The 26,995-nt window shown below is 34.8% G+C and overlaps 2 protein-coding genes across 2 annotated transcripts; one reads left to right on the forward strand and one right to left on the reverse strand.

The window, feature by feature from the left end:
- The first annotated feature begins 8,774 nt into the window (after positions 1-8,774).
- LOC127107414 (indole-3-acetic acid-amido synthetase GH3.6) lies at positions 8,775-11,156 on the forward strand. The gene is made up of 3 exons (XM_051044688.1): positions 8,775-9,163; positions 9,472-10,388; positions 10,481-11,156. The coding sequence occupies exons 1-3, from the start codon at positions 8,826-8,828 to the stop codon at positions 11,050-11,052; spliced, it is 1,827 nt and encodes a 608-aa protein (XP_050900645.1). The 5' UTR covers positions 8,775-8,825; the 3' UTR covers positions 11,053-11,156.
- A 37-nt stretch (positions 11,157-11,193) lies between these two features.
- Positions 11,194-13,200, reverse strand: LOC127107415 (putative F-box/FBD/LRR-repeat protein At4g03220). Its single transcript, XM_051044689.1, has 3 exons — positions 12,083-13,200; positions 11,698-11,871; positions 11,194-11,601 (listed from the first exon to the last, which is right to left on the reverse strand). The coding sequence occupies exons 1-3, from the start codon at positions 13,175-13,177 to the stop codon at positions 11,299-11,301; spliced, it is 1,572 nt and encodes a 523-aa protein (XP_050900646.1). The 5' UTR covers positions 13,178-13,200; the 3' UTR covers positions 11,194-11,298.
- Positions 13,201-26,995: the final 13,795 nt, after the last annotated feature.

The raw sequence follows: 26,995 nt of genomic DNA on the forward strand, positions 1-26,995 counted from the left end.
CCGATCTTCCAAACTCCTTTTGGGGACATGCGCTATTGACAGCAGCTTACACACTTAACCGTGTTCCATCCAAAAAGGTTGATAAAACACCATATGAGATATGGAGTGGTAAGAGACCACATATGTCTTACATGAAGATTTGGGGTTGCGAAGTTTATGTGAAACGACAAATTTCAACTAAGCTTGAGCCCAAATCTGACCAATGCTTATTTGTGGGGTATCCTAAAGAAACAAGAGGATATTACTTCTACAATCCTTCTGAGGGCAAAGTGTTTGTCGCTCGAACTGGAGTTTTCCTAGAAAAGGATTTTATTTCCAAAGGAACCAGTGGGAGGAAAGTAGAGCTTGAAGAAATTCAAGAATCGCAAAGCATTGATACACCTATGGAGGAATTAGAGCAGGAAACACAAGTAGTTGTGGAAGAACAACCTGCTCAAGTAGAACAAGACCAGCGTAGGTCAAGCAGGATACGTCACCTACCTGAAAGATATGGATATCTCATAACAGATCAAGGTGATGTATTACTCATGGATCAAGATGAGCCTGTGACCTACCAAGAGGCCATAACTGGTCCCGAGTCTGAGAAGTGGCTAGAGGCCATGAAATCCGAAATAGATTCCATGTACACGAACCAAGTTTGGAACTTGGTAGAGCCTCCTGTAGGAGTTAATCCTATAGGATGCAAGTGGGTCTTCAAAAAGAAGACTGACATGGATGGTAAGGTACATACCTATAAGGCAAGACTGGTTGCAAAAGGATATAAACAAATTCATGGCGTTGACTATGATGAAACCTTTTCACCAGTTGCAATGCTTAAATCTATTCGAATTTTACTTGCTATCGCTGCATATCATGATTATGAAATATGGCAAATGGATGTCAAAACTGCTTTCCTTAATGGGAATCTTCTTGAGGATGTGTACATGACACAGCCTGAAGGTTTTGACATACCAGAAGAAGCCCATAAGATATGTAAGCTACAAAGATCAATCTATGGATTGAAGCAAGCTTCCAGAAGCTGGAATCTTCGTTTTGATGAAACGGTAAAACAATATGGATTCATTAAGAACGAAGATGAGCCTTGTGTCTACAAGAAGGTTAGTGGGAGCATGATCGTGTTCCTGGTATTATATGTAGATGACATATTACTCATTGGAAACGATGTCCCTACCCTGCAACAAGTAAAGACCTGGTTGGGGAAATGCTTTTCTATGAAGGACCTAGGTGAAGCAGCCTATATATTAGGAATCAGAATCTATAGAGATAGATCACAAAAACTGCTTGGCCTAAGTCAGAGTACATACATAGACAAAGTGCTGAGACGCTTTAATATGCATGATTCCAAGAAAGGATTCATACCTATGCAACATGGCATGTGTCTATCAAAAACACAATCCCCTTCAACTAAAGAAGAAAGGGAACGCATGAATAAGATTCCATATGCATCTGCAATAGGATCTATCATGTATGCCATGTTATGTACTCGACCAGATGTCTCGTATGCTTTAAGTGCAACGAGTAAATACCAATCTGATCCTGGTGATGCCCATTGGGTAGCTGTTAAGAATATCCTTAAGTACTTGAGAAGGACTAAGTAATCATTCTTGATATATGGAGGTCAGGAAGAATTGGCTGTAATTGGTTACACCGATGCTAGCTTTCAGACAGACAAGGATGACTTTAGATCGCAATCTGGTTATGTGTTTTGCTTAAACGGTGGCGCTGTGAGCTGGAAAAGTTCAAAGCAAGATACAGTTGCTGATTCTACAACCGAGGCCGAGTATATTGCTGCCTCAACTGCAGCAAAGGAAGCTGTTTGGATCAAAAAGTTCGTTAGTGAACTTGACATAGTTCCTAGCATTGTGGATCCCATTGGTCTCTATTGTGATAACAATGGTGCTATCGCACAAGCTAAGGAGCCTAGATCTCACCAACGATCCAAACACATACTTAGGCGTTATCACCTCATTCGAGAGATAATAGATAGAGGAGATGTGAAAATATGTAGAGTACCTACACTCGACAATATTGCTGACCCACTGACAAAGCCTCTTGCGCAGCAGAAGCATGATGGCCATACTAGATCTATGGGCATTAGGGATATGTCTGATTGGCTCTAGTGCTAGTGGGAGATTGTTGGTGTAAGCCCTAGAGGCCAATACTTTTGGTACTTGTATCGAATTATTTATTAATAATAAAAGGCATTTTTCTTTATTATGTTTGTTTAATAAAGTCCCTGGAATAGATAGTCCATTTAATGTATCAAGTATGACTTAATCATGAGATCACATTAAACATAAGGACACTATTCTTAAAGTGTCCGTAGTCAAGCTTTATTATGAAATGGGATAACATTAAAGCATGGAGACTATTATGTTTGTAGACTGATGATCACGTCTCATGGATCATGGATAAAGAGTTATCAAGTCTTAAACATAGGTATGAATATTAAGAGTAATATTCATACTGGATTGACCCGCTATGAGAATACTATATAGAAAGTTATGCAAAGTGTCATAAGTTATTCTCATGGTGATAATAGTGTATACCACTCTTCGACCTGAAACCACTATGGATCCTAGATGTAGAGTCGAGTGCTTTATTGCTGATCCAACGTTGTCCGTAACTGGATAACCATAAAGGCAGTTGATAGATACTCCACGAAGCATGCTGAGGGACATGAGTGTCCTAGATGGAATTTGCCAATCCTGCTTAACAGGATAAATGTCTATGGGCCCAATATTGAACTGGACAAGGGTGACATGGTCTATACCTTGTGTTCAATATAGACATAAGGGCAAAGGGGTAATTATACACATAATTATTATCACAGGAGGTTTTATCAGATCACATGACATTTTCGTGACTTGGGTAGCAGTGATGTGTTGCTAGATACCGCTCACTGTTTATTATGTTAAATGCGTGATTTAATATAATTGCCAGCGTCGCGAAAACCTATAGGGTCACACACAAAGGACGGATTGATGAGAGATAGAATAATTAAGGAACATCGTAAGGTACGGTGTACTTAAGCTGAATACGAAATATGGTAAGGTACCAAATACTTAAGTGATTTTGGCATATTATGAGATATAGGCCAAAATGCACTTAAGTGGGCTTTTTGGCTTGAAGCCCACACAAGTGGTTCTATAAATAGAGCTCTTGTGCAGAAGCTTTGTAAAGAAAAGACAACACAACTGAAGAGTTGGAATTTCGTATCTCTCTTTCCCTCACTCAAAGCCTTCAGTCACAAACAGCTAGCACTGCGATTGAAGGAATCCGTTCGTGTGGACTGAGTAGAGACGTTGTCATCATTCAACGTTCGTGATCGCCCCGTAGATTTGCCTCAAAGGATTCGATCATTATCAGAGATCTGCACCAAAGGTTTGAATCGCCACAAGAGGTAACGATTCTATCACTGATCATGCTCATTCGTAAGGATCACTAATGGAGAAAATTTTAAATTCCGCTGCGCCTTGGATGGCAATTCTCCTACACTAGATACCGCTCACCGTTTATAATATTAAATAGGTAATTTAATATTATTGTCAACGTTACAAGAACCTACAGAGTCACACAATAGAGTACTGATAATGGAATGGACGATTAAATTAATTAAGATTTAATTCAATTATGTGTTAATAATATTTAAATTATTTAATACATTAGCACACATATAATTTATTTGATTAAATATGGTTAATTAAATAAATGAGAATTGAGAGTTAATTAAATTAGATATGATTTAATTTAAGTAATATTTTATTTTATTTAATTAAAAGAGTTTAATTAAATATAAATAATATTTATTTAATTAAAATAGTTTAATTAAATAAGATTGGGCTTATTTTGAAAAAATCTAAAATAAAAGCATTAGGATTTTAGTATCTATCTATAAATAGAGAAGCTCTTTCCCTTACAATCCTAATTGTCAATTTTCTCTAAACAAAAAAAGGCTGGCACCGCGTTCCACTTTGTATTCGCGTGGACTTCGTAGAGACGATGGTATTTTCCACGTTCATGATCAAAGTTAAAGCATGCTTCAAGAGGTAATTCGGAATCTTTATTTTGTGTTTGATTTGTGATTAATGGTTTAATCAAGATTCGTTCATCGGGATTGTTCCGCTAACAGGATCAATTTTTTTGAAAAATCCCTCTTAAATCCCATCAGTAATGAGTATAGAATTGTTTTTATGTGTTTTATGTGGTGGTTTGTGTCCAATGTTTTAGAGGAGCATAAGCGTTTCTCGCATTATACTCAAAGTCGACTCAATTCCAAGAGAAAACTTGTCGAGCATAAAAAAAGAGGAAGAATTTAGTTGCATGTCTCTAATACATTTAGGGGGGCACCACAATATGCTTATTTAGTTGTTTGTCTTATCACTTTCATTTTTTATTTACTTTCGATTATTGAGTCTCCTTCATGATTGTGCGTCTCTGAGTCAAATTTTGAAATGATTCGTTTTTAGCATGCATAAAACATTGGTTAAGTTTGAGCTTGATCATTATGATTTTAATAAATGCATGAGTCAGTGGAATAAGAGCTATATATGATATTGATTCAAGTTAGGTGGAAAGAAAAATCTCAAAGTCTCCTTAAAAGTTTGAAAAAAAAATGGGATTTTGGGTGTTTGATTCAAATTAAGCACAAATCCTGATTTGAATCATTTTGGACAGAGGCTAACCAGAAATTTTCAAAATAATTTAATTCGAATCATATTTTACACATGATTCAAATCATCAAACTTTGGGTCTTCTCTGCCTCAATTGATTTGAATCATACTTTACACATTATATGAATCATGCAATTTTTCCATATTTTTTCAGTCAGCTATGTCTGTTTGATTCAAATCAAATTTAACACATGATTTGAATCACGTGGTGTTTGATTCGAATCACACTTTCCTCTTGATTCGAATCAACTGAAAAATGGGTCAAAATTCTGTTTATTTTATTTTATTCCACTTCACTTATTCATTTGATTCAAATTTTGAAATGCTCTTGATTCGAATCTAACTGACTTTTTTCAACCATTTTTAGTGCTTAATCTCAAGCACATATAAAACATTTTTGTCATCATTTCTCTTGTAACGAATCATAGTGAGTAGCATAATCAACACTGTGATTTTATGAAAAATCAATTTCCTTTGTTTTGAAAGTTCAAAGTTCTTGCATCGTCAACTTCAATTTGATTCAGATCTTGATAACAAGAGATTTGTACTTGATTGAAGGAGGCGCGTTCTTGAAACTAATCATTCTTGAATACTTGGTTAAGTTTTTTAGGTTGCTTGTAAGACTGAGGTGATTGTCAATGGTGATGACAAATTTATTAAACATAAGTAGGTTATTCTTTCCATAATTTCCTTAGTATTGATTGTGTGGAAGGTCACAGATAAGGCAAAGTTCTTCTCAAATCTTAGGATAATTCATTGCTCAAAGAATCAGTAGGATCAATGGGTTGGTTGCTACACATGAAGACTTGGAGAAGATTGATAATATTGGAAGATTCAAGAAGCATTAGTCAAGTAAAGATTACGTAGAAGAGTTTGACATTGTGCTATATACAAGTCACGATCCAGATAGAAGATTTTAATTTTCTCAGCATTATTGTGGATTGATAATTATATGAACTCTTGCAAATATTTGTCAAATAAAAATGAACAATGCAGGTTCCAATGGAAAACCATTGAAGAGTGCACGTAGACAAAGTAAGGACGAATGCTGAAGCACTATAAAGTTCGGTGTCATCTCTCTCTCTCTCTCTCTCTCTCTCTCTCTCTCTCTCTCTCTCTCTCTCTCTCTCTCTCTCTCTCACTCACTCACACACACCCACACATACATACACACACACACACACATTTAATTTCGTAATATTTACATGCTTAGTTATTTCAATTCTAGCGCAGTTTGTCGTTTATTCAATTGAAAGCGATGTATTACGTAAGCATTTGGTTTTGTTTGAATTTGATACATTATTGAGCCAAATTGATGATTAAATTATGAGAAACAATTGAGGTTAAAGTTCACTATATTGAATCGTTGTATAACCACAACTCGTGGATTATACAACTGAATCAATTGAACACCTCGCGTTTCATCATATTCATCTTTGGTGTTTGTGAAAAAATTTAGTATTAACGTGATCAAAATTTTGAAAAGTAGAATTTTCATATTTTTGCTTCAAACCTTCCACTCGTAGAAAATACTCCGATAATTTATTTTTTTGAAACGATTAATTCTTTTGGGGTCTATTCATCCCATAAACTATTTTTCTACTTACCTAACAAAAAATATACTGAATTGAATTAAAGAGTTATTATCTCCTCAAAATTGATCGATTTGATCGAATTAAATAAAATTTTTTATATGTTCTCATTTTTAATCTCCCTCTTACTTCCTATTGATTTGAGCTTATTTTATTTCTAACGTCGTTTGTTTAATGTCTCTATTTTTTAATCCACACATCTATATTGTAAAAAAAACATATTATTATTATTTGTTTATAACAATACTTGAATGTGATCGAAACTTTCCTATTCACATTATCATTTACTCTCTTTTGTTTTAAAATAAATAAATATCGTTTAAAGCTTTTTTACATTGACTAAGAATTACAATAATATTATCATAAAATATTATATTATAATTTTACTAAATTAATTTTATAAATATATATAATAATAATAATAATAATAATAATAATAATAATATATAATTAAAAATTAAAAAGTAAAAATAATATTCATTTTAAAATAAATATTTTTTTCCTAAAAAGATAGGCATTGTTAAACTAATTAACCTCAATAATGTGGTTTATCCAAAGATTCATAGAGTCATGCGTGGATTGGGCGTAGGTTTAGAATAAATTATTATGGCATAGATATCGGTGAGGAATGGGCATAGGTGTTGAAGATAAACGAGGTTACGGAAGCGGCTGGCGGTTTGGTGAGCAAGCGCCGGAGTACATGCATGCGTGTACCCTGTACGCAGATGTCTGTACATCCCCACACCTTCCTGTGCACGCTTCCTCTCTTCTCTTATTTTAACCTCCTTTTTTATGGAACAACCTTTCCACTATTCTTTCTATATCCATTAGTCAAAACCTAAAGCTAGCCTTCCTCTACCTATATATATATATATTTAAAATTAGTTAAAGATTATATATTTATGTACATTCTTTTTAGATTTTTCAAAACTTTAAAACTTCAACAATTTATTTTAGTTTTTCAATTTATAAAAAACAAATAAATAAATAATAGCTTTTAAAAATAATTTTGCAAAATTAAATTATTAAATAAGGCTTATTATATTTTAATTTAACAAACAAAAATAGTTTTAAACAATCAAATCAAACACCTCCATGTAAAGGATTTCTCTAGTATGGTTTTCTGAAAAATAGTGTAAAGATTTTAAGATTTGTATTAAAAAAATATCAATAATAACAAAAAAATAAATAGAGAATAGTTGTAATTGTTTATTAGTTTTATCATCTTGAATTTGATTCAAAATTGTATAAATGAGTGATTTATCTTAATTATTAATATCCATTTCAAAATAAGTTATTTAATGATCATTATAGATATATATATATATATATATATATATATATATATATATATATATATAATATTATATATATATATATATATATATATATAATAATACCTCTAATAACTCTTCATCCTGTATCTTTATAATAAAATTCACAGTTGAATTGAAAGTTATTATCCTATATATATTAATATCCATTTCAAAATAAGTTAAGTTAATGATATTTAATGATATTTTATATATATATATATATATATATATATATATATATAATATATATATATATAATATATATATATATATATATATATATATATATATATATAATACCTCTAATAACTCTTCATCCTGTATCTTTATAATAAAATTCATTGAATTGAAAATTTTATCCTATTAGATTTGTTAGACTAGATGAATCAATTCTTGCCATAATATCTATTTTAAAACATATCCAAATTATTAATCTTGAAGTCTTTATTAATAATTTCTTTTATAATTTTTCTAAACTTTTTTCTTCCTCGAATGGCTTGCTTTCGCTTATTATATTCAACTTTATAATAAATATAAAGAATGCTATTTTCAATTTAGAATTATATCAATAATATTAATTAAAATATGAACTTAAAATAATAATATTCTATATTACTTTCTCAATTTTAAAATAACTTTCGTTTTAGAAATAAAATTATTTCAAATTGAATGTCATTCTAATTTTTCAATATGAAAGTAATAATTATTTTTTAATTCTGATATTTAATTATTATTCTTTATACTATTTCTAATATATTAATATATTAATTTAATAAAAATATAATATCTTATATTAATATTATTATATTTTTTAATCCGCCTGTAAAACTCTAAATGATTGTCATTTGTCATTTTAAAATAAATGGGGTATAGATTTTAGATATTTATTTTGTGTCAAATCTTTCTGCAAATAAATCAACTAATTTAAAAGGGTAGAAGTATATATAAACCAGTAGGGATAACAGTAACAAAAGTTGAAAAATGAGAATTTGAGAATTTATTCATGTGACTGGAGTATTAGGAATATAGTGTCAATTAATGATGTGACATATAGAAAATGTATAAAATTTATGTGCATCATCAGCATATTTTACTTTATTGTATTAATAATTAAATTGAGTCAAATTATAGAAGAGTTCTTTTTATATTCTGTCTGGCGCTCTATATATTTGTCTATTCACTTTGATTTTTTCTCCAACTCACTCTTTCTTCAAATACTTTCTTCTCTACTTCTTTCAATCACTATGCCAGAGGCTCCTAAACAAGACCAGTCCATGGAGACAAATGATGAACATAATGATGCTATTAGTAAAAACAATAAGAAAGCACTTGAATACATTGAAGATGTTACCATCAACGCTGATGAAATTCAAGAAAGAGTACTAGGTGAGATCCTCTCTGTTAGTGCAGATGCTGAGTACCTTCAACGACATGGCCTAGATGGACGTACAGACAGAAAAAGCTTCAAGAAGATGTTGCCTGTGGTGTGTTACGAGGATTTGAAGATGGATATTGATCGTATAGCTAATGGTGATACCTCCCCAATTTTATGCTCTAAACCCATATCAGAGTTTCTCACTAGGTCAGTATATCTAACTACATAATTTACATATAATTTGGGACAGAAGGAGTATCATTTTAAAGATATTTGTTTGCTTTTTTCCAACAAAATTCAAGTAGTATTAGACACTTACGTATGTTCGAAAAAGTGATACAAATCATGTTTCTATACGCTCACATTTTGATATATTTAAATATATACAGTTGGATATCGAGAATATGCTTAATGCATAAATGTAGATAGCATTTGATTGCATTAAATCTGGTTTCTAATGATACACATATTGTTGGAGGTGTATGTGTTTCATAACTTTTATGTTATTATTGTAGCTCTGGAACATCAGGTGGAGAAAGAAAACTGATGCCAACAATAGAACAAGAGCTAGAAAGAAGATCATTACTCTACAGTCTTCTAATGCCAGTGATGGATCAATTTGTTCCCAATTTACACAAAGGCAAAGGAATGTACTTTCTATTCACAAAATCCGAAGCAAAAACACCAGGTGGATTACTTGCACGTCCAGTATTAACAAGTTACTACAAAAGCTCTCATTTTCACAACACAATACAAGAAAACAATCCTTACACAAACTATACTAGCCCAATTGAAACCATTCTCTGCCTAGACTCTTATCAAAGCATGTACTCTCAAATCCTATGCGGTCTTTACCAAAACGAGCAAGTCCTCCGTGTCGGTGCGGTATTCGCTTCCGGTTTCATCCGCGCTATTAAGTTCCTCGAAAAACACTGGAATACTCTGTGCAAAGAAATAAGAACCGGTATATTAGACGATAAAATCACCGACTCGAACGTCAGAGTGTCTGTCATGAAAATACTTAAACCGAATCCTAAACTTGCGGCTTTCATCGAATTCGAATGCAAGAAAGAGTCTTGGAAAGGGATCATTAGTAGGTTATGGCCTAATACAAAGTATGTTGATGTTATTGTTACCGGAACAATGTCTCAATATATTCCGATTTTGGATTATTACACCAATGGTCTTCCTCTTGTTTGTACTATGTATGCTTCTTCTGAGTGTTACTTTGGCCTCAACTTAAACCCTTTGTGTGAACCAAGTGAGGTATGTTACACAATTATTCCCACCATGGCCTACTTCGAGTTCTTGCCTCTCAACAAGATCGATGGAAACGACGATTCAATTTCCTCCACCGAGCAACAACATTTACTTGATCTTGTCGATGTTGAGTTAGGCCAAGAATATGAACTTGTGGTCACCACTTACGCCGGTAAAATGTGCATTTAATACGAGTAATTGTGTATATAGTTGATTAACTTCTAAATACTAATAACTACGCAATGATTTTGTTACACGAAACAGGACTTTATAGGTACAGAGTTGGTGACATACTCCACGTAGCTGGATTCAAGAACAAGGCACCTCAATTCAACTTCATATGTCGAAAGAACGTTGTTTTAAGCATTGATTCAGATAAAACCGATGAAGTTGAGCTACAAAATGCAGTAAAAGAAGGATCAAACCATCTTTTGAACTATAATGCATCACTCACAGAATACACAAGTTGTGCAGACACATCAACTATTCCAGGCCACTATGTACTCTACTGGGAAATCACGATGAACGAGAAAAACTCGATTCCTGATTCTGTTTTTGAGGAATGTTGTTTTACAGTTGAAGAATCTCTCAACAGTGTGTATCGCCAAGGAAGAAAAACCGAATCCATCGGGCCGTTGGAAATTAAGGTTGTTGAGAATGGAACATTTGATAAGGTTATGGATTTCGCTCTTAGTCAAGGCGCGTCTATAAATCAATACAAAACACCTCGTTGCGTAAAATACGATCCTATTATCGAGCTTCTTAACACTAAGACGATTTCAAGTTTCTTTAGTCCAAAATGTCCAAATTGGGTTCCCGGTCATAAGAATTGGTGATTTTACCGTCTAAAACAGTCGTTTTGGTTCGTTAATGTATGACATGTATTCAATTACAAAACTATATTTTCGAGTGTCTATTGTTAATAATTTCATGAATCAAATTGAATAACAAACGACACGCGACACGCTCATTCGATGATCAAACTAACTGATAAATGTCAAAAAGTCGGATAAGGGAAGTAAAAGACTGATAAGCAACTTAATCCAAACATGTGTAACAAAATAAAAGATGCGAAATTTCGGCTACAGAAACTCAACTTTGGCATTAGAAGAAGCCCAAGAAAATCCCATCATTTGTGACCTTATCTTTTGTCTCCTTAGGATATCTCTTCTGTTTGAATAACCTCTGCATAATATCATTTTTTCCAAAACCTTTCCATGCTTAAGAAGAAACTTTGTTAATGTAACTTCATTTGCACAATCAAGAAAACCTTGAATTTTAACCACTTTCAAGTGTTGTAGAAAAGATTCCAAACTTGGTATCTGTGACTCCCAATACTTCTCTTCCTCTGTGTTTGTCATATCCCATATATCCCTATTCCATTGCTGAATAAAAAGTATATATACATATATATCAAACAAAATAGGATAAAAAATGCATTTCAATTCAACTTGATTGATAAATTCAAGTATATAGCTTACTTTTCTTTCGCCCTTATCGTCGTCAACGATCTTCAGAATCAACGTGTTGATGGTAGGAGAGCTCTTGAATAGGAATGCTAATGCTTGAACATTTCTCTTTTTTAAACCAGTATGAATCTCTAATGATTTGAGATTATAAAATGGCTGAATAAAGACATTGTACTTTGATAGAATCTGCAACCAAAAGAAAAAAAAAAGAGGTAAATGCAACTAATCAGAAACTCTCACAAGAATACTATGACACTACTCATAAATGTCGGTATAAATGTTAAATGTCTCGTGTCAGATATCTTGACACGTCTACTAGTAGAAGTGTCCGTGTTTCATATAGAACAAATGTAATTTTAACAAAACAATAAGATCATAGGACACAAAATTTAATTACCTCAATAGTTTGATTTTCAAGAATCAAGGAATGAGCATGAGACAATCCAGAGAAAAAGTTGTTAGCACTTTGAAGCCTACCCATGTTAACCTTACCTTCTTTCAACATAAAGAAACCTATAGAAGCCTCATTCAACAAATTCGAGTTTTCAAAAACAGCAACATCAGTAACAACATTAAACTTCCAAATCAAATTTTCAAGCTTTGGCACATTCATTTTCACCCAAGTCTTGTTACAAAAAGCATCAAAACAACTAGTTACTCTCATTCTTTCAATTTTCGCGCCACAAACATCCAAACCTTGGAGCTGATAACATCTTTCCAAGTTCAAATCTTCTAGAGCGCGACACGCGACGCGAATATGTGTTAACCCGAAACACAAATCGAGTCGCAAGTTTCTCAAAACTGGAAAAGATGATTCATTGAACATATCAGATAGAGAAGGCTGATTATACAAAATAATCAGTGATAGTGACAATGTATGCAAAGATTGAAACCCGGTTCTCATAATCGACGAAGGAGGCATACGAAAACCAGATTTCAATTTCAAAACTTGTAAAGATTCACTACCAATAACACATCTAGGAAAGTTGAAAAAATCATCTGTATCAAATTCAGTTTCAACTTCAATATCAAGTTCTCTAACATTATGCCTAATGGCATTTCGAATCAAGTTATTTAATCGCGAAAAGCCCACACGGGCGCGAAAACAAAGAACCCTGATGTCCTTTTGCTTCGTGTCGCGAATAGATAGAACTTGGGTGATGAAATCAAGTTTTTGTGATGATAAAGGGTGTATAGATTTTGCAAATCTAGAAGCTTTTTTATGATTTTTGGTTGAAACAAGTGGAAATGGATTAAGGGTTGTGAAATCAAGATCAGGAAAAGTTGTCCAAAGAAACTTCCATCTCTTTGAAAGAACACTCATTTGTGCAACACATTTGATTGGAAGCAAAAGAAGGATCTGGTGAATGACAGCATCAGGTAGATCACTGATTTGGTCTGTTGTTGGTGTTTTTTTGGCATCATTCTGTTGTTCTATCTGAGCTAGTTTTTTGCGTTTTGATGATCTTGTTTCCATTGCATGAAACTGCATGATGTCACAATGGCTTTTTTTGGGTTAATTGGTATGAAGTTATGAAATGAAACATTTAGATTTGTTTCTGTGTTTGTAGTTTAATTGTTGATGAGATTTTGAATTATTCAAAAGTAAACACAATTAATTAGGAGAGTTTGTTTTAGATTCGGAAAACATTCTCTTGTATGGATTGTCCAGTGAGTCACATAACCAACCTATTGCCTATTTAAGAGCTGTCTAAAGACTCGGACATAAATTTTGGTAAATAAAACATAAAAATAACAAACTTTTCTACACTAAATGCACAAAGTAATCATCTCATTTTCTAACTATTAAACTATTAAAGAAATATACCGTGAATAATTGTGAATTTAAACTCATACTAAAACATATCAATATATTAATTTTAGATTTTTTTTTTAAAATAACCAACTTTTTAAAATTATATACGCAAATTATCAACTTTTCAATTTAGTTATTAAATTAACCATGTAGGACAATAGGAGATGTTATCCCTTATGACGCATGCTTTGATTAGTTACACATAGACGTCATTCACCGTGGCGCATGCATATACATGTTGTCACTATATGTGACGCATGCATGCATCCATTAGGAGCATATGTCACTCACTGTATGTTGTTACTTCTTTATTTGCAACTACTATAAATATAACATCCCCTCTCCATTATTTTTCACACATCTTCTTACAATCTCCTTTCATTTTTCTTCAAAATGTCTTCATATATGTCTCCTTATATTCACAAGAATTAATTCAATTTAAATTATATACGCAAATTATCAACATTTCAATTTAGTTATCAAATTAATCATGTAGGACAAGAGGAGACGTCATCCCTTATGACACATGTTTTGATTAGTTAGACATAGACATCATTCGCCCTGACGTATGCCTATACATGTTGCCACTGCATGTGGCACATGCATGCATCCATTAGGAGCATGTGTCAATGTATGTGGTTACTCCTTTATATGTAACTACTATAAATATAGCATCCCCTCTCCATTATTTTTCAAACATCTTCTTACTATCTCCTTTCATTTTTCTTCAATCTCCTTCCATTTTTTTTCTTCAAAATATCTTCATATATGCGTTCTTATATTCACAAGAGAAATATCGATTTAATTTATTCGACAATAAAGCCTCTGATAAAGATCCGACTCTGGAATACAGAGACGTTCAAACATCTTAACAGAAGCTTGATTTGTTGGTTAAATAGAGACGTTGCTGGTGAAAAGATTAGAAGAATTCAAAGGCTTGTTAATACGTTCAACCAAAATGGAGAATTTCGTTTCTCGGACAATGTTAAAACTGACAGATATGTTCACATGATGATGCATGATTCTCATGAAACGTCATAGCTAATAACACATGCTTTAAAAAAATAACATATGCGTCATACCCAATATTATTCAAGTATAAATTAAACGAAGAATCGACTGAGTATGAAAAGATAATTAAAGCTCGGTGTTATATTATTATTTTATTTGATAATTTTTTATTTCCTGAAAGTACTGGTAATACGGTAAATATTATGTATTTGACGTTGTTACGAAACATAAATAAAGTAGCTGCATATAGTTAGGGTTCAAATTTTTTGTCCCATCTATATAGTTTGTTGTGTAAAAATGCAAAAAAGAATACTTGTACGTTTTATTCTTGCGTCTTTTTGCTACAAGCATGCGGTTGGTCGAGAATTTTGACACTCACCCCGGTCAACGAGAAGTCATTCACATTCCCCTTCGCAACAAAGTAAGTTTATCTTAAATCTTTGAATTTGTTAGACATTATACTACAACTAACTATAACTAATATATTTTCAATCTTTTCATTTTAGGTGGTCAGTTCTGAGGATGAACTACAACAGGTGTCCCAAACATGCTGTTGTAGTCTATCGCAATCTTTTAGACCACCTCGGACCAGACGATGTATTACAACTAAAAAACTCTAAATTTGCTTTAAAAAAACTACCAAAGTACACATCTTCTAATCATGTATTTTTCTCATACAATTTATCTAGAGGTCGTACTTGGATCTTGATCATAAGGATAACTCTGATGATGCTGCTGTTGGACAACAAAAACATCAATCATTAGGTTCACTACTGTGGAAATGCATCAGAGTGACCGTGTGAAACTGTAGTTCGACATGCAACAACAAATTTCGGACCCTTTGACGCGTTTGGGAGACTGACATCAACAAAGAGTCGATGTCCAATGGGGTTATTCCTATTGGAGAGACTCCACTAAAGAGAAGTGATGTCATTGAAAGGATCGACGTTGAAACATCTTAAAGAACCAATCATACAAGGTGTTAGACCCAACTCAACATTATATGAATTGGTTTAGGTCGGTTACAATAACACGATTTATGTCTGAGCCGAGGTATTTGATCAATCCACGCCAACGAGTTTCGTCATCATACGCCCAACAAAAAACTCCCGCCCAACAACCAACCCCACACCATTAGCAAATCCAAGAACAATGTTAACCCACCCAATCCCAACGACCAACCTCACAATGTCACCACACCATATACACCCAACCACCAAACACCCAATCCTGCAACCAATTCATGCCACATATTCAAACACAACACCAAGAGCATGACCCATACCACTAACAACCATATGTCATCACCACATATTACTGTAGCCCCGATAATTCATACGATTCCACTGTTGGTGTAAGCCCTAGAGGCCAATACATTTTGGTACTTGTATCGAATAATAAAAGACATTCTCTTTATTATGGTTGATTAATAAAGTCCCTGGAATAGATAGTCCGTTTAATGTATTAAGTGTGACTTAATCATGAGAACACATTAAACATAAGGACACTATTCCTAAAGTATCCGTAGTCGAGCTTTAGTGTGAAGTGGGATAACATTAAAGCATTAAGACTATTATGTTTGTAGACTGATGATCACATCTCATGGATCATGGATAAAAAGTTATCAAGTCTTAAACATAGGTATGAATATTAGGAGTAATATTTATACTGGATTGACCCGCTATGAGAATACTATATAGAAAGTTATGCAAGGTGTCATAAGTTATTCTCATGGTGATAATAGTGTATTCCACTCTTCGACCTGAAACCACTATGGATCCTAGATGTAGAGTCGAGTGCTTTATTGCTGATCCAACGTTGTCCGTAACTGGATGACCATAAAGACAGTTGATGGGTACTCCACAAAGCATGCTGAGGGACATGAGTGACCTAGATGGAATTTGCCCATCCTGCATAACAGGATAAATGTCTATGGGCCCAATATTGAACTGGACAAGGATGACACGGTCTATGCCTTGTGCTCAATATAGACATAAGGGCAAAAGAGTAATTATACACATAATTATTATCATAGATGGTTTTGTCAGATCACATGACATTTTCGTGTCTTGGGTAGCAGTGATGTGTTGCTAGATACCGCTCACTGTTTATTATGTTAAATGCGTGATTTAATATAATTGCCAACGTCACGAAAACCTACAGGGTCACACACAAAGGACGGATTGATGAGAGATAGAGTAACTAAGGAATACTGTAAGGTACGGCGCCCTTAAGTGGATTATAGAACATCGTAAGGTACGGTGTACTTGAGTAGAATACGAAATATGGTAAGGTACCATGGGCTTAAGTGATTTTGGGCATATTATAAGATATGGGCCAAAATACACTTAAGTGGGCTTTTAGCTTGAAGCCCACACAAGTGGTTCTATAAATAGAACCCTTGTGCAGAAGCAAAAATTTTGCGGTTGCATTATTTTCGTTTTCTCACTCTCTCTCTCACTCAAAGCCTTCACTCGTACCAGCTAGCACTGAGATTGAAGGAACCCGTTCGTGTGGACTGAGTAGAGACGTTGTCATCGTTCAACGTTCGTGATCACTCCGTGGATCTGCATCAAAGGTTTTGATTGTCACAAGAGATCTGCACCAAAGGTTTCAGTCGTCACAAGAGGTAAATATTCTATCACTGATCATGACCATTCGTAAGGATCTCTAAAGGAGAAAATTTTAATTTCCGCTGCGTTTTGGACCGCAATTCTCCTTCATCCACACCATCAGAGCCACTTACGAAACCATGAATCGGATAGGTGTTTAATTTCTGTATTAATATGATTAAAAGACAGAATGAATCAATTAATTAAACGGGCAATTAAATTTGGCATCATGAGTGTACGAGTTGGATGATTGATGTTGACTATGCTTCGGAATCCGACATTAGTATGGTGAAGCAGCGATACATCGATCGTCCATAGGTTACACAATTGAGACCAATCAACTTATATATGATATAAGTAATCCTAATGCAAAGTACGGTATATGTGATATACTGTTTCTGTTTCATTCACTCGAACACTAAATGATTGTTTTCCTTTGAGCGATCAATGGTCATTTGCTTCGGAATCCGACATTAGTATGGTGAAGCAATGACCTGTTGATCAATCATACTGAATCAACAATCGAGGTGTGTTTGACGGTATGAAATTGGCGCATTAGGGTTGGTGACGGCGCAAGGGTTGTGCCGTCAAAGAGTTGTGAATTTAGGGCTTTTGGAACACGTCAGTTGACTGTTTCAAAGTTTGTTATTTTGGCTGCGTGAAGCTCGTGTGACGAGCGTGTTGACTGTTTCAAAGTTTGTTACTTTGGCTGCGTGAAGCTCGTGTGACGAGCGTAACGTAACAAACTGGGTGCGTGACGGTCGTAACACACCCATGACGGTCGTCACACTCACATTACCTGTGACGGTCGTCACACTCCTGTGACGGTCGTCACACTCCCAGAGTCAAAATTTTGGGGTTCCCGTTTTGTGACTACGCAAGGGTTGTGTTCATGCAAAACAATGTCCATTTCAAATGAATTGTTCATTAAAATTTTGGACCGGGCAGCGGAACCCCCGGCTAACTCTGCGTAGTGTGATCGGTCGCCGAAATTCAATTTAGTTTTAATTAATTAAAGGAATTAAAATTAATAATAATAATGTGTTTGTTATTATTGCCTTGTTGTGATCAGTTATGGCCTTAGTCTTTCTTTATTTTATTTTGGGTTTTTTTAAATACGACCTGCGTGTCGTGCCTCTCCTTTTGATCTCTTAATGTAACTTCTTTTCTCATCTCAAACCCTCGTATGTAAAACGAGTTTCTTCTGTAATGTAATGATATGAAGAAAGAGAAGAATTCAATATCAAAGGAGAATAATGATATGAAGAAAGAGAAGAATTCAAGATCAAAGGAGGACAACCTTGAAGATCTTGCTTGGAGAAGCTTAGAGAAGAACTCAATACTAAAGGAGGACAACCTTGAAGATCTTGCTTGGAGAAGCTTAGATCGTTATTAGGTTAGCTTAGGTTCTCTCATTGGCTTGGGAGAACAATTGCGCTAGGGGCCATAACTGTTTCATTGTGTATGTATGTTGATGCATGTGAATGTATGTTGATGCATGTGAGAGACGAGTTATATGATAAACAAGCCGGTGAGATCATAACAATTGCAATTCCCTCAAACTAAAATATTAAGTTTATGCTTTCCAAGTTTTAGCACTCATCAAGACTAGTATCGAATAATGTAGGTTTCGCCAAAGCGAGGTGCATGTTCTATATTGGTAAGGTGCGATGGGATAATTGTAATATCCAACTGCTAAAACAATGGGTCAAACTTAACTAAACAAATTATGAGAATATTATATATGTTTGCTTTCCAAGTTTTAGCACTCATCAAGACTAGTATCGAATAATGTAGGTTTCGCCAAAGCGAGGTGCATGTTCTATATTGGTAAGGTGCGATGGGATAATTGTAATATCCAACTGCTAAGACAATGGGTCAAACTTAATTATAATAATATCATATATGTTTTAGAAGCAAGAGTTGGGAATAATCCATATGATGGATTGGAATAAGGAGTTATTCACCCAACTGAAATTTTCGAGAGTTGTATGAGATACAATTGGAAGGAGTTCCTACCTAAATAACCTAGTTCTGTGTAATCCGCCTACGCGGACTTAGAACGAAGTGAAATATGGATCTCGACCCACTAGAAAATCTTCCAACGGGATTTTCCGAATCAAATGATGAGGGTCATTTGTTTTGAGTAAAATAGTGGGAGCATATTTGATTAAAGGCCTAATTAAATATGTCAATGATACTTATATTTTCTTAATCCTTATGTAGATAACCATGACAGCAAACACCTCTAACAACATCTTGCGATCAATCCTTGACAAGGAAAAATTGTCTGGGACAAATTTTCTGGATTGGCACCGAAACCTGAGGATTGTCCTCAAACATGATAAAAAGCTGTATGTCTTGGAGACACCTGTTCCTGAAGAGGAACCTCCTAGTTCTGCACCTAAGGCAGAAATAGATGCTTATAAGAAGCATGTCGATGATGCCAATGAAACTGCTTGTCTCATGCTGGCTACGATGAACTCAGAATTGCAAAAGCAACATGAGAACATGTCAGCATTCGATATGATCGAACACCTGAAGTTGCTCTATCAAGAGCAAGCAAGGCATGAGAGGTTTGAAGTTTCAAAAGCCCTTTTTCAAAGCAAGTTAGCTGAGGGAGCCCCTGTAGGTCCCTATGTACTCAAGATGATTGGGTATGTGGAAAACCTTGAGAGATTGGGTTTTCCCCTCGAAAAGGAACTTGCAACTGATTTGATATTGCAATCGTTGCCAGATAGTTTCAGTCAATTTGTCCTAAATTTCAATATGAATGATATGGACAAATCTCTTCCTGAACTGCTCGCCATGTTAAGAACTGCCGAGCAGAATCTGAAGTCAAAAGGGAAGTCCATTCTGATGATCGGAAAGAGACAGAACAAAAGGCCCACTAAGCATGGTGATAAAGGGAAGGGCAAGGAAGTTGCCAAACCCAAACCCACCGTTGATGCTTTGAAGCCTAATGGAGGCATAGCAAAAGAAGGCACCTGCTTCCATTGCGGTAAGACCGGACACTGGAAGAGAAACTGCCCAAAGTACCTGGAAGATAAGAAGAATGGAGTAGAGACTTCAACTTCAGGTATTTTTGTTATTAATTCATCTACTTCTGCATCATGGGTATTAGATACTGGATGCGGTTCTCACACTTGTACAAATGTGCAGGGGCTGAAAGGGAGTAGAGATTTGGCAAAAGGTGAAGTTGACCTACGAGTTGGCAATGGAGCAAAGGTTGCTACTTTAGCCGTAGGATCTTATTAACTTTACCTAGTGGTTTTATAATTCAGTTAGAGAACTGTTATTATGTATCTGCAACTAGCAGGAATATTATTTTCATTTCTTGTTTGGACAAGTTTGGTTTTTTCATTTATAATAAAGAACAATTGTTGCTCAATTTATTTGAATGATTCTATGCTACTGCACAAGTGAGCAATGGACTATATGTCCTTGATCTCATAATGCCAACTTATAACATTAATACTAAAAGGGTGAAACCTAACGAGTTAAAACCAACTAGGTAAGAATATTAAAACTCTTCGATCAGATCGAGGTGGTGAGTATTTAAGCCTAGAGTTTGATCCATCTGAAAGAGTGTGGGATCCTATCCCAACTTACTCCTCCTGGAACACCACAATGGAATGGTGTATCTGAGAGAAGAAATCGAACCCTGTTAGACATGGTCCGATCCATGATGAGTCACGCCGATCTTCCAAACTCCATTTGGGGACATGCACTATTGACAGCAGCTTACACACTTAACCGTGTTCCATCCAAAAAGGTTGAGAAGACACCATATGAGATATGGAGTGGTAAGAAACCACATATGTCTTACATGATGATTTGGGGTTGCGAAGTTTATGTGAAATGACAAGTTTCAACTAAGTTTGAGCCCAAATCTGACAAATGCTTATTTGTGGGGTATCCTAAAGAAACAAGAGGATATTATTTCTACAATCCTTCTGAGGGCAAAATGTTTGTCGCTCGAACCTGAGTTTTCCTAGAGAGGGATTTTATTTCCAAAGGAATCAGTGGGAGGAAAGTAGAACTTGAAGAAATTCAAGAATCACAAATTATCGATACACCTATGGAGGAATTAGAGCAGGAAACACAAGTGGTTGTGTAAGAGCAACCTGCTCAAGTAGAACAAGACCAGCGTAGGTCAGGCAGGATACGTCACCTACCTGAGATATATGGATATCTGATCAAGGTGATGTATTACTCATGGATCAAGATGAGCCTGTGACCTACTCATGGAATCTTCGCCTTGATGAAACAGTAAAACTGTATGGATTCATCAAGAACGAAGATGAGCCTTGTGTCTATAAGAAGGTTAGTGGGAGCATGATCGTATTCCTGGTATTATATGTAGATGACATATCACTTATTGGAAACGATATCCTTACCCTGCAACAAGCAAAGTCTTGGGTGGGGAAATGCTTATCTATGAAGGACCTAGGTGAAGCAGCCTATATATTAGGAATCAGAATCTATAGAGATAGATCATAAAATGCTTGGCCTAAGTCAGAGTACATAGACAAGGTGCTGAGACGCTTTAATATGAATGATTCCAATGGTTATGTGTTTTGCTGAAATGGTGGCGCTGTGAGCTTGAAAAGTTCAAAGCAAGATACAGTTGCTGATTCTACAACCGAGGCCGAGTATATTGCTGCCTCAAGTGCAGTAGAGGAAGCTGTTTGGATCAAAAGGTTCATTAGTGAACTTGGCATAGTCCCTAGCATTGTGGATCCCATTGGTCTCTATTATGATAACAATGGTGTTATCGCACAAGCCAAGGAGCCTAGATCTCACCAACGATCCAAACACATACTTAGGCGTTATTATCTCATTCGAGAGATAATAGATAGAGGAGATGTGAAAATATGTAAAGTACCTACACTTGACAATATAGTTGACCCACTGACAAAGCCTCTTGCGCAGCAGAAGCATGATGGCCATACTAGATCAATGGGCATACGGGGTATGCCTGATTGGCTCTAGTGCTAGTGGGAGATTGTTGGTGTAAGCCCTAGAGGCCAATACATTTTGGTACTTGTATCGAATAATAAAAGGCATTCTCTTTATTATGGTTGATTAATAAAGTCCCTGGAATAGATAGTCCGTTTAATGTATTAAGTGTGACTTAATCATGAGAACACATTAAACATAAGGACACTATTCCTAAAGTATCCGTAGTCGAGCTTTAGTGTGAAGTGGGATAACATTAAAGCATTAAGACTATTATGTTTGTAGACTGATGATCACATCTCATGGATCATGGATAAAAGTTATCAAGTCTTAAACATAGGTATGAATATTAGGAGTAATATTTATACTGGATTGACCCGCTATGAGAATACTATATAGAAAGTTATGCAAGGTGTCATAAGTTATTCTCATGGTGATAATAGTGTATTCCACTCTTCGACCTGAAACCACTATGGATCCTAGATGTAGAGTCGAGTGCTTTATTGCTGATCCAACGTTGTCCGTAACTGGATGACCATAAAGACAGTTGATGGGTACTCCACAAAGCATGCTGAGGGACATGAGTGACCTAGATGGAATTTGCCCATCCTGCATAACAGGATAAATGTCTATGGGCCCAATATTGAACTGGACAAGGATGACACGGTCTATGCCTTGTGTTCAATATAGACATAAGGGCAAAAGAGTAATTATACACATAATTATTATCATAGATGGTTTTGTCAGATCACATGACATTTTCGTGTCTTGGGTAGCAGTGATGTGTTGCTAGATACCGCTCACTGTTTATTATGTTAAATGCGTGATTTAATATAATTGCCAACGTCACGAAAACCTACAGGGTCACACACAAAGGACGGATTGATGAGAGATAGAGTAACTAAGGAATACCGTAAGGTACGGCGCCCTTAAGTGGATTATAGAACATCGTAAGGTACAGTGTACTTGAGTAGAATACGAAATATGGTAAGGTACCATGGGCTTAAGTGATTTTGGGCATATTATAAGATATGGGCCAAAATACACTTAAGTGGGCTTTTAGCTTGAAGCCCACACAAGTGGTTCTATAAATAGAACCCTTGTGCAGAAGCAAAAATTTTGCGGTTGCATTATTTTCGTTTTCTCACTCTCTCTCTCACTCAAAGCCTTCACTCGTACCAGCTAGCACTGAGATTGAAGGAACCCGTTCGTGTGGACTGAGTAGAGACGTTGTCATCGTTCAACGTTCGTGATCACTCCGTGGATCTGCATCAAAGGTTTTGATTGTCACAAGAGATCTGCACCAAAGGTTTCAGTCGTCACAAGAGGTAAATATTCGATCACTGATCATGACCATTCGTAAGGATCTCTAAAGGAGAAAATTTTAATTTCCGCTGCGTTTTGGACCGCAATTCTCCTTCATCCACACCATCCCACCATAGCCCCTACCAATGAACACTCAAACATTTCATCGTCAAAGCACCCAACCACTATATGACTTTATTACACCACAAGAACCATTGTTTCTTTTCCAAAACGATTCAATGTCTCAATTCAACCAATCATACCGTCTACACATAACCCAACCACAACGATCCAACTAAGACAACATGGACACCGAACTCAATTACGGTAGTGTCGTTGGCGGCAACATTCCCCCAACTATTAGGGAGGAATGATGGCAAATATGTCAAATACCCCGCGACCCTCGCACCAACCACCTTTTCCTCAGACCAACACTCAAAGACCCCAAATACCTCAGGAAAATCGTAGGAGACCTTGAGGGCAGACTAATACACTGGAATGTGGAACATAGGGACGTTTAGATCAGGCGGATCATTTAATTTTGTAAATAATATATTATGAATTAGTTTTAATTTTATTTTATTTTTCAATTTTTTAAAATTATAATTATTAAAATTAAAAGAAATAAATAAATAAAGGAGTAACACATGCAGTGGCGCATGCTCCTACTAGATGTATGCATGTGCCACTTGCAGTGGAATGGTATGCATGTTGTCGCCACCAACATTGTCATTTGTGTGTAAAATGGAAATGCATGCGCCATAAGGGATGATGCATCCTCTTTAAACATGGTTAGTTTGATAATTAAATTAAAAACATGATTATTTTATATATATATATAATATATATATATATATATATATATATATATATATATATATATATATATATATATATATATAATTTAAAAAATTTGTTATTTAAAAAACCTCAATTTTACTCCAATCCATTTATTTTTTAAAATTTTATAAAATAAATTTTATTAATAATTAATAGTTTATACAATATGGATTAGATGATAAGAGACCTCATCAATTTAATTTCTACAATTACGTGTAAGAATCTAATTTGTACTAAAAATTAATAGTTGATAGACTCGACTTTAAATCTGATACACTCTGTTGGAAATCCACCACAATCTATGGAGAATTTCAATCAATCTTGATGAACAAGATTGTTATCACCCATACAATAGCAGTGAAAAGAGAAGAACAATTGAGAAAGAAAAGAAAGAACGATGGAGAAGAAGAAAATTTTATGTGCAGAGTTTCTCTCTGCCTACAACCTGTGGAAAACTTCTTTATTCACTTTGCAACTGCAAAAATTTGTGAATACAATGTTATGACTTCTCTCTTATAAAAATAAGGGTTACTCCCTCTATTTACAGATTTAGAGTTTTTTCACGTAGAAAAACAGTCTTGTAAAATTGTTGCAGTAGTCTTTTCTTCAAGTCTCTAAGTCGTCTTTATATAGCATGAGAAAGGAACCGTTGGAGGGAAACTTTGGAATAATCAAAATGTATCTATTCACTAACGGATAAGTGATAGGTGTGAAGAATAATACTGTCCTTTGCCCATAATATCAAGTAGTGCAAGGAATATTTGATTTATACCATGTACTATTTGATCACGTATCCATTTTGATCATATCTTCAAATTCATTGGCTTATGATGAATAGTTTATGAAACATGAAACGAAGAAACATACAACTGGATTCAGAAACTTTAAAATCTTCAGTCAGAACCTTGACAGCTCAATAGCTTGGCCTGAGATCTTCAGAATCTTCAGACTCTTCGGTCAGAATCTTGATAACCTTAACCTGTGGCTTAAGATCTTTAGAATCTTCATCTAAGTTACAAAACATAACAAGAATTCCATTCTTCAGAAGCTTGATGATCAGAGTCACATCTAGAAGTAGAAACAGAGAGAACATTGCATCAGCAACATAATATCTTTACAAAACTTCCCAAAAGTGAATCAGCATATAATCAGAAAGAACATTGCAACACCAACTTGATATCTTTCAGAACTTCTTAAGAGTGATTAGCACAGAAGCAAAATTTAGAACAAATGTTCAGAAACTGATGATGATACACGTTATAAACTCAAAATTAGAACTGGCTATTAAAGATACACAAAAACAAACCATTAGGGTACCAAAAATATTCTCACATAAATACAACATTGTTATCATCAAAACTCAAGGTATAAATGCAAAACCAAATCTTATTCTAACAATCTCCCCCTTTTTGATGATGATAAAAACATTTATTTTCATGAACAATTTTGTACAAGGTAGTCACAGAAAGATACATCTTACAGAAGCACAAAGCTCCCCCTGAGATGTATAATCCTAAAAAGATAAAATCAGAATGAAAGAGAACTTTCCTAATTAACCTTTTTGAAGTACCAAAATGGTCTTCCATCAGAATCTGGTTTGTCTTCAGAAGTTACTTGAACTTATCCAAAACACTGGTTGCCAAAATTAACATCTAATGAACTTCACTTCAGAAGCTTGGTTGAACTCTTTTGAAGAAGCTTCAGAGTCTTGTTCTCTTTGAAAGAGCTTTCAGAGCATGGTTACGAATTCTTCTTAAAGTGCTTCAGAGCCTTATTATAAACCTTAAGACTTGGTTGAATCAATTCTGATTAACATGGAATTCATAATTCCTCAGAACTTGATGTCTGGTTATGATTCCTCATAGAAATATTTATCAAACAGTAAAGTTAAAGCTTCAAACTCAGAGAGTCGACCATTTCTTCAGAAACTGGTAACTTAAGTTCTGATCTAAAAAACTTCAAGAGCTTATGATGTTCTTGACTATTCCCTAAAAGACAATTAACAAACTATTCTTCGAAGTAGTTGCTAGCAGAAACATTAAAAAATGTTTGGGTTCTTAATCACGAATATAGGTATATCAAAATCAATTACGTTTCTCCCCCATTACCATCGACCAAAAAGACATAGACAAAAATAATGTAAAGAGACAAACATGGTTTCATTGAATTATGCCAGAAGGAGGAAATAGTACAATCATGTTAAAAAGACAAAAACACAAAAACACTTAAACAAAATAAAAACATAAAAGTGCAGAGACTATTTTGAAAACTAAGGGTTTTGTGGCAGAGGAGGAGGCAAAACATTTGGGTAGTCATTAGGTAGATTGAAGGGATCCATCAAAGGATCAATATTATCCTTGAGGCAACTTTCCATGTAGTACGCCAAGACTTCCAGAGGATCAACCTTGGTGAAGATAGGATAGTTTTCAGATGGGATTCTACTACCAGATATTTCTTCCCTGGAGATAGGAGTGTTCTTATCGGCGACTGAATGAGGAGGAGATTGTGGTTGCTATTATTGTTGTTGTTGATCAGCCATTGAAGAATGTTGAAGATGAAGAAGAAAAATTACGGAGAGGGTGTTTGAAGGTTTGAAGCAGAGAAACGTGTGGGAGTAATTGTGATCTTAGTGTGAAAATGTGAGTGAAGTGGGTCTATATAAGGAAAAAATTTGCAATGATTAAAAGCTAACAAATATGCAGACATATGAGGAAGCTTAAGAGATTTTAACCTAATTCCGAGAAATGTAAAGCCCAATGTATCA

This window comes from Lathyrus oleraceus, chromosome 7 (assembly GCF_024323335.1).
Source record: "Lathyrus oleraceus cultivar Zhongwan6 chromosome 7, CAAS_Psat_ZW6_1.0, whole genome shotgun sequence".
Classification (NCBI taxonomy): domain Eukaryota; kingdom Viridiplantae; phylum Streptophyta; class Magnoliopsida; order Fabales; family Fabaceae; genus Lathyrus; species Lathyrus oleraceus.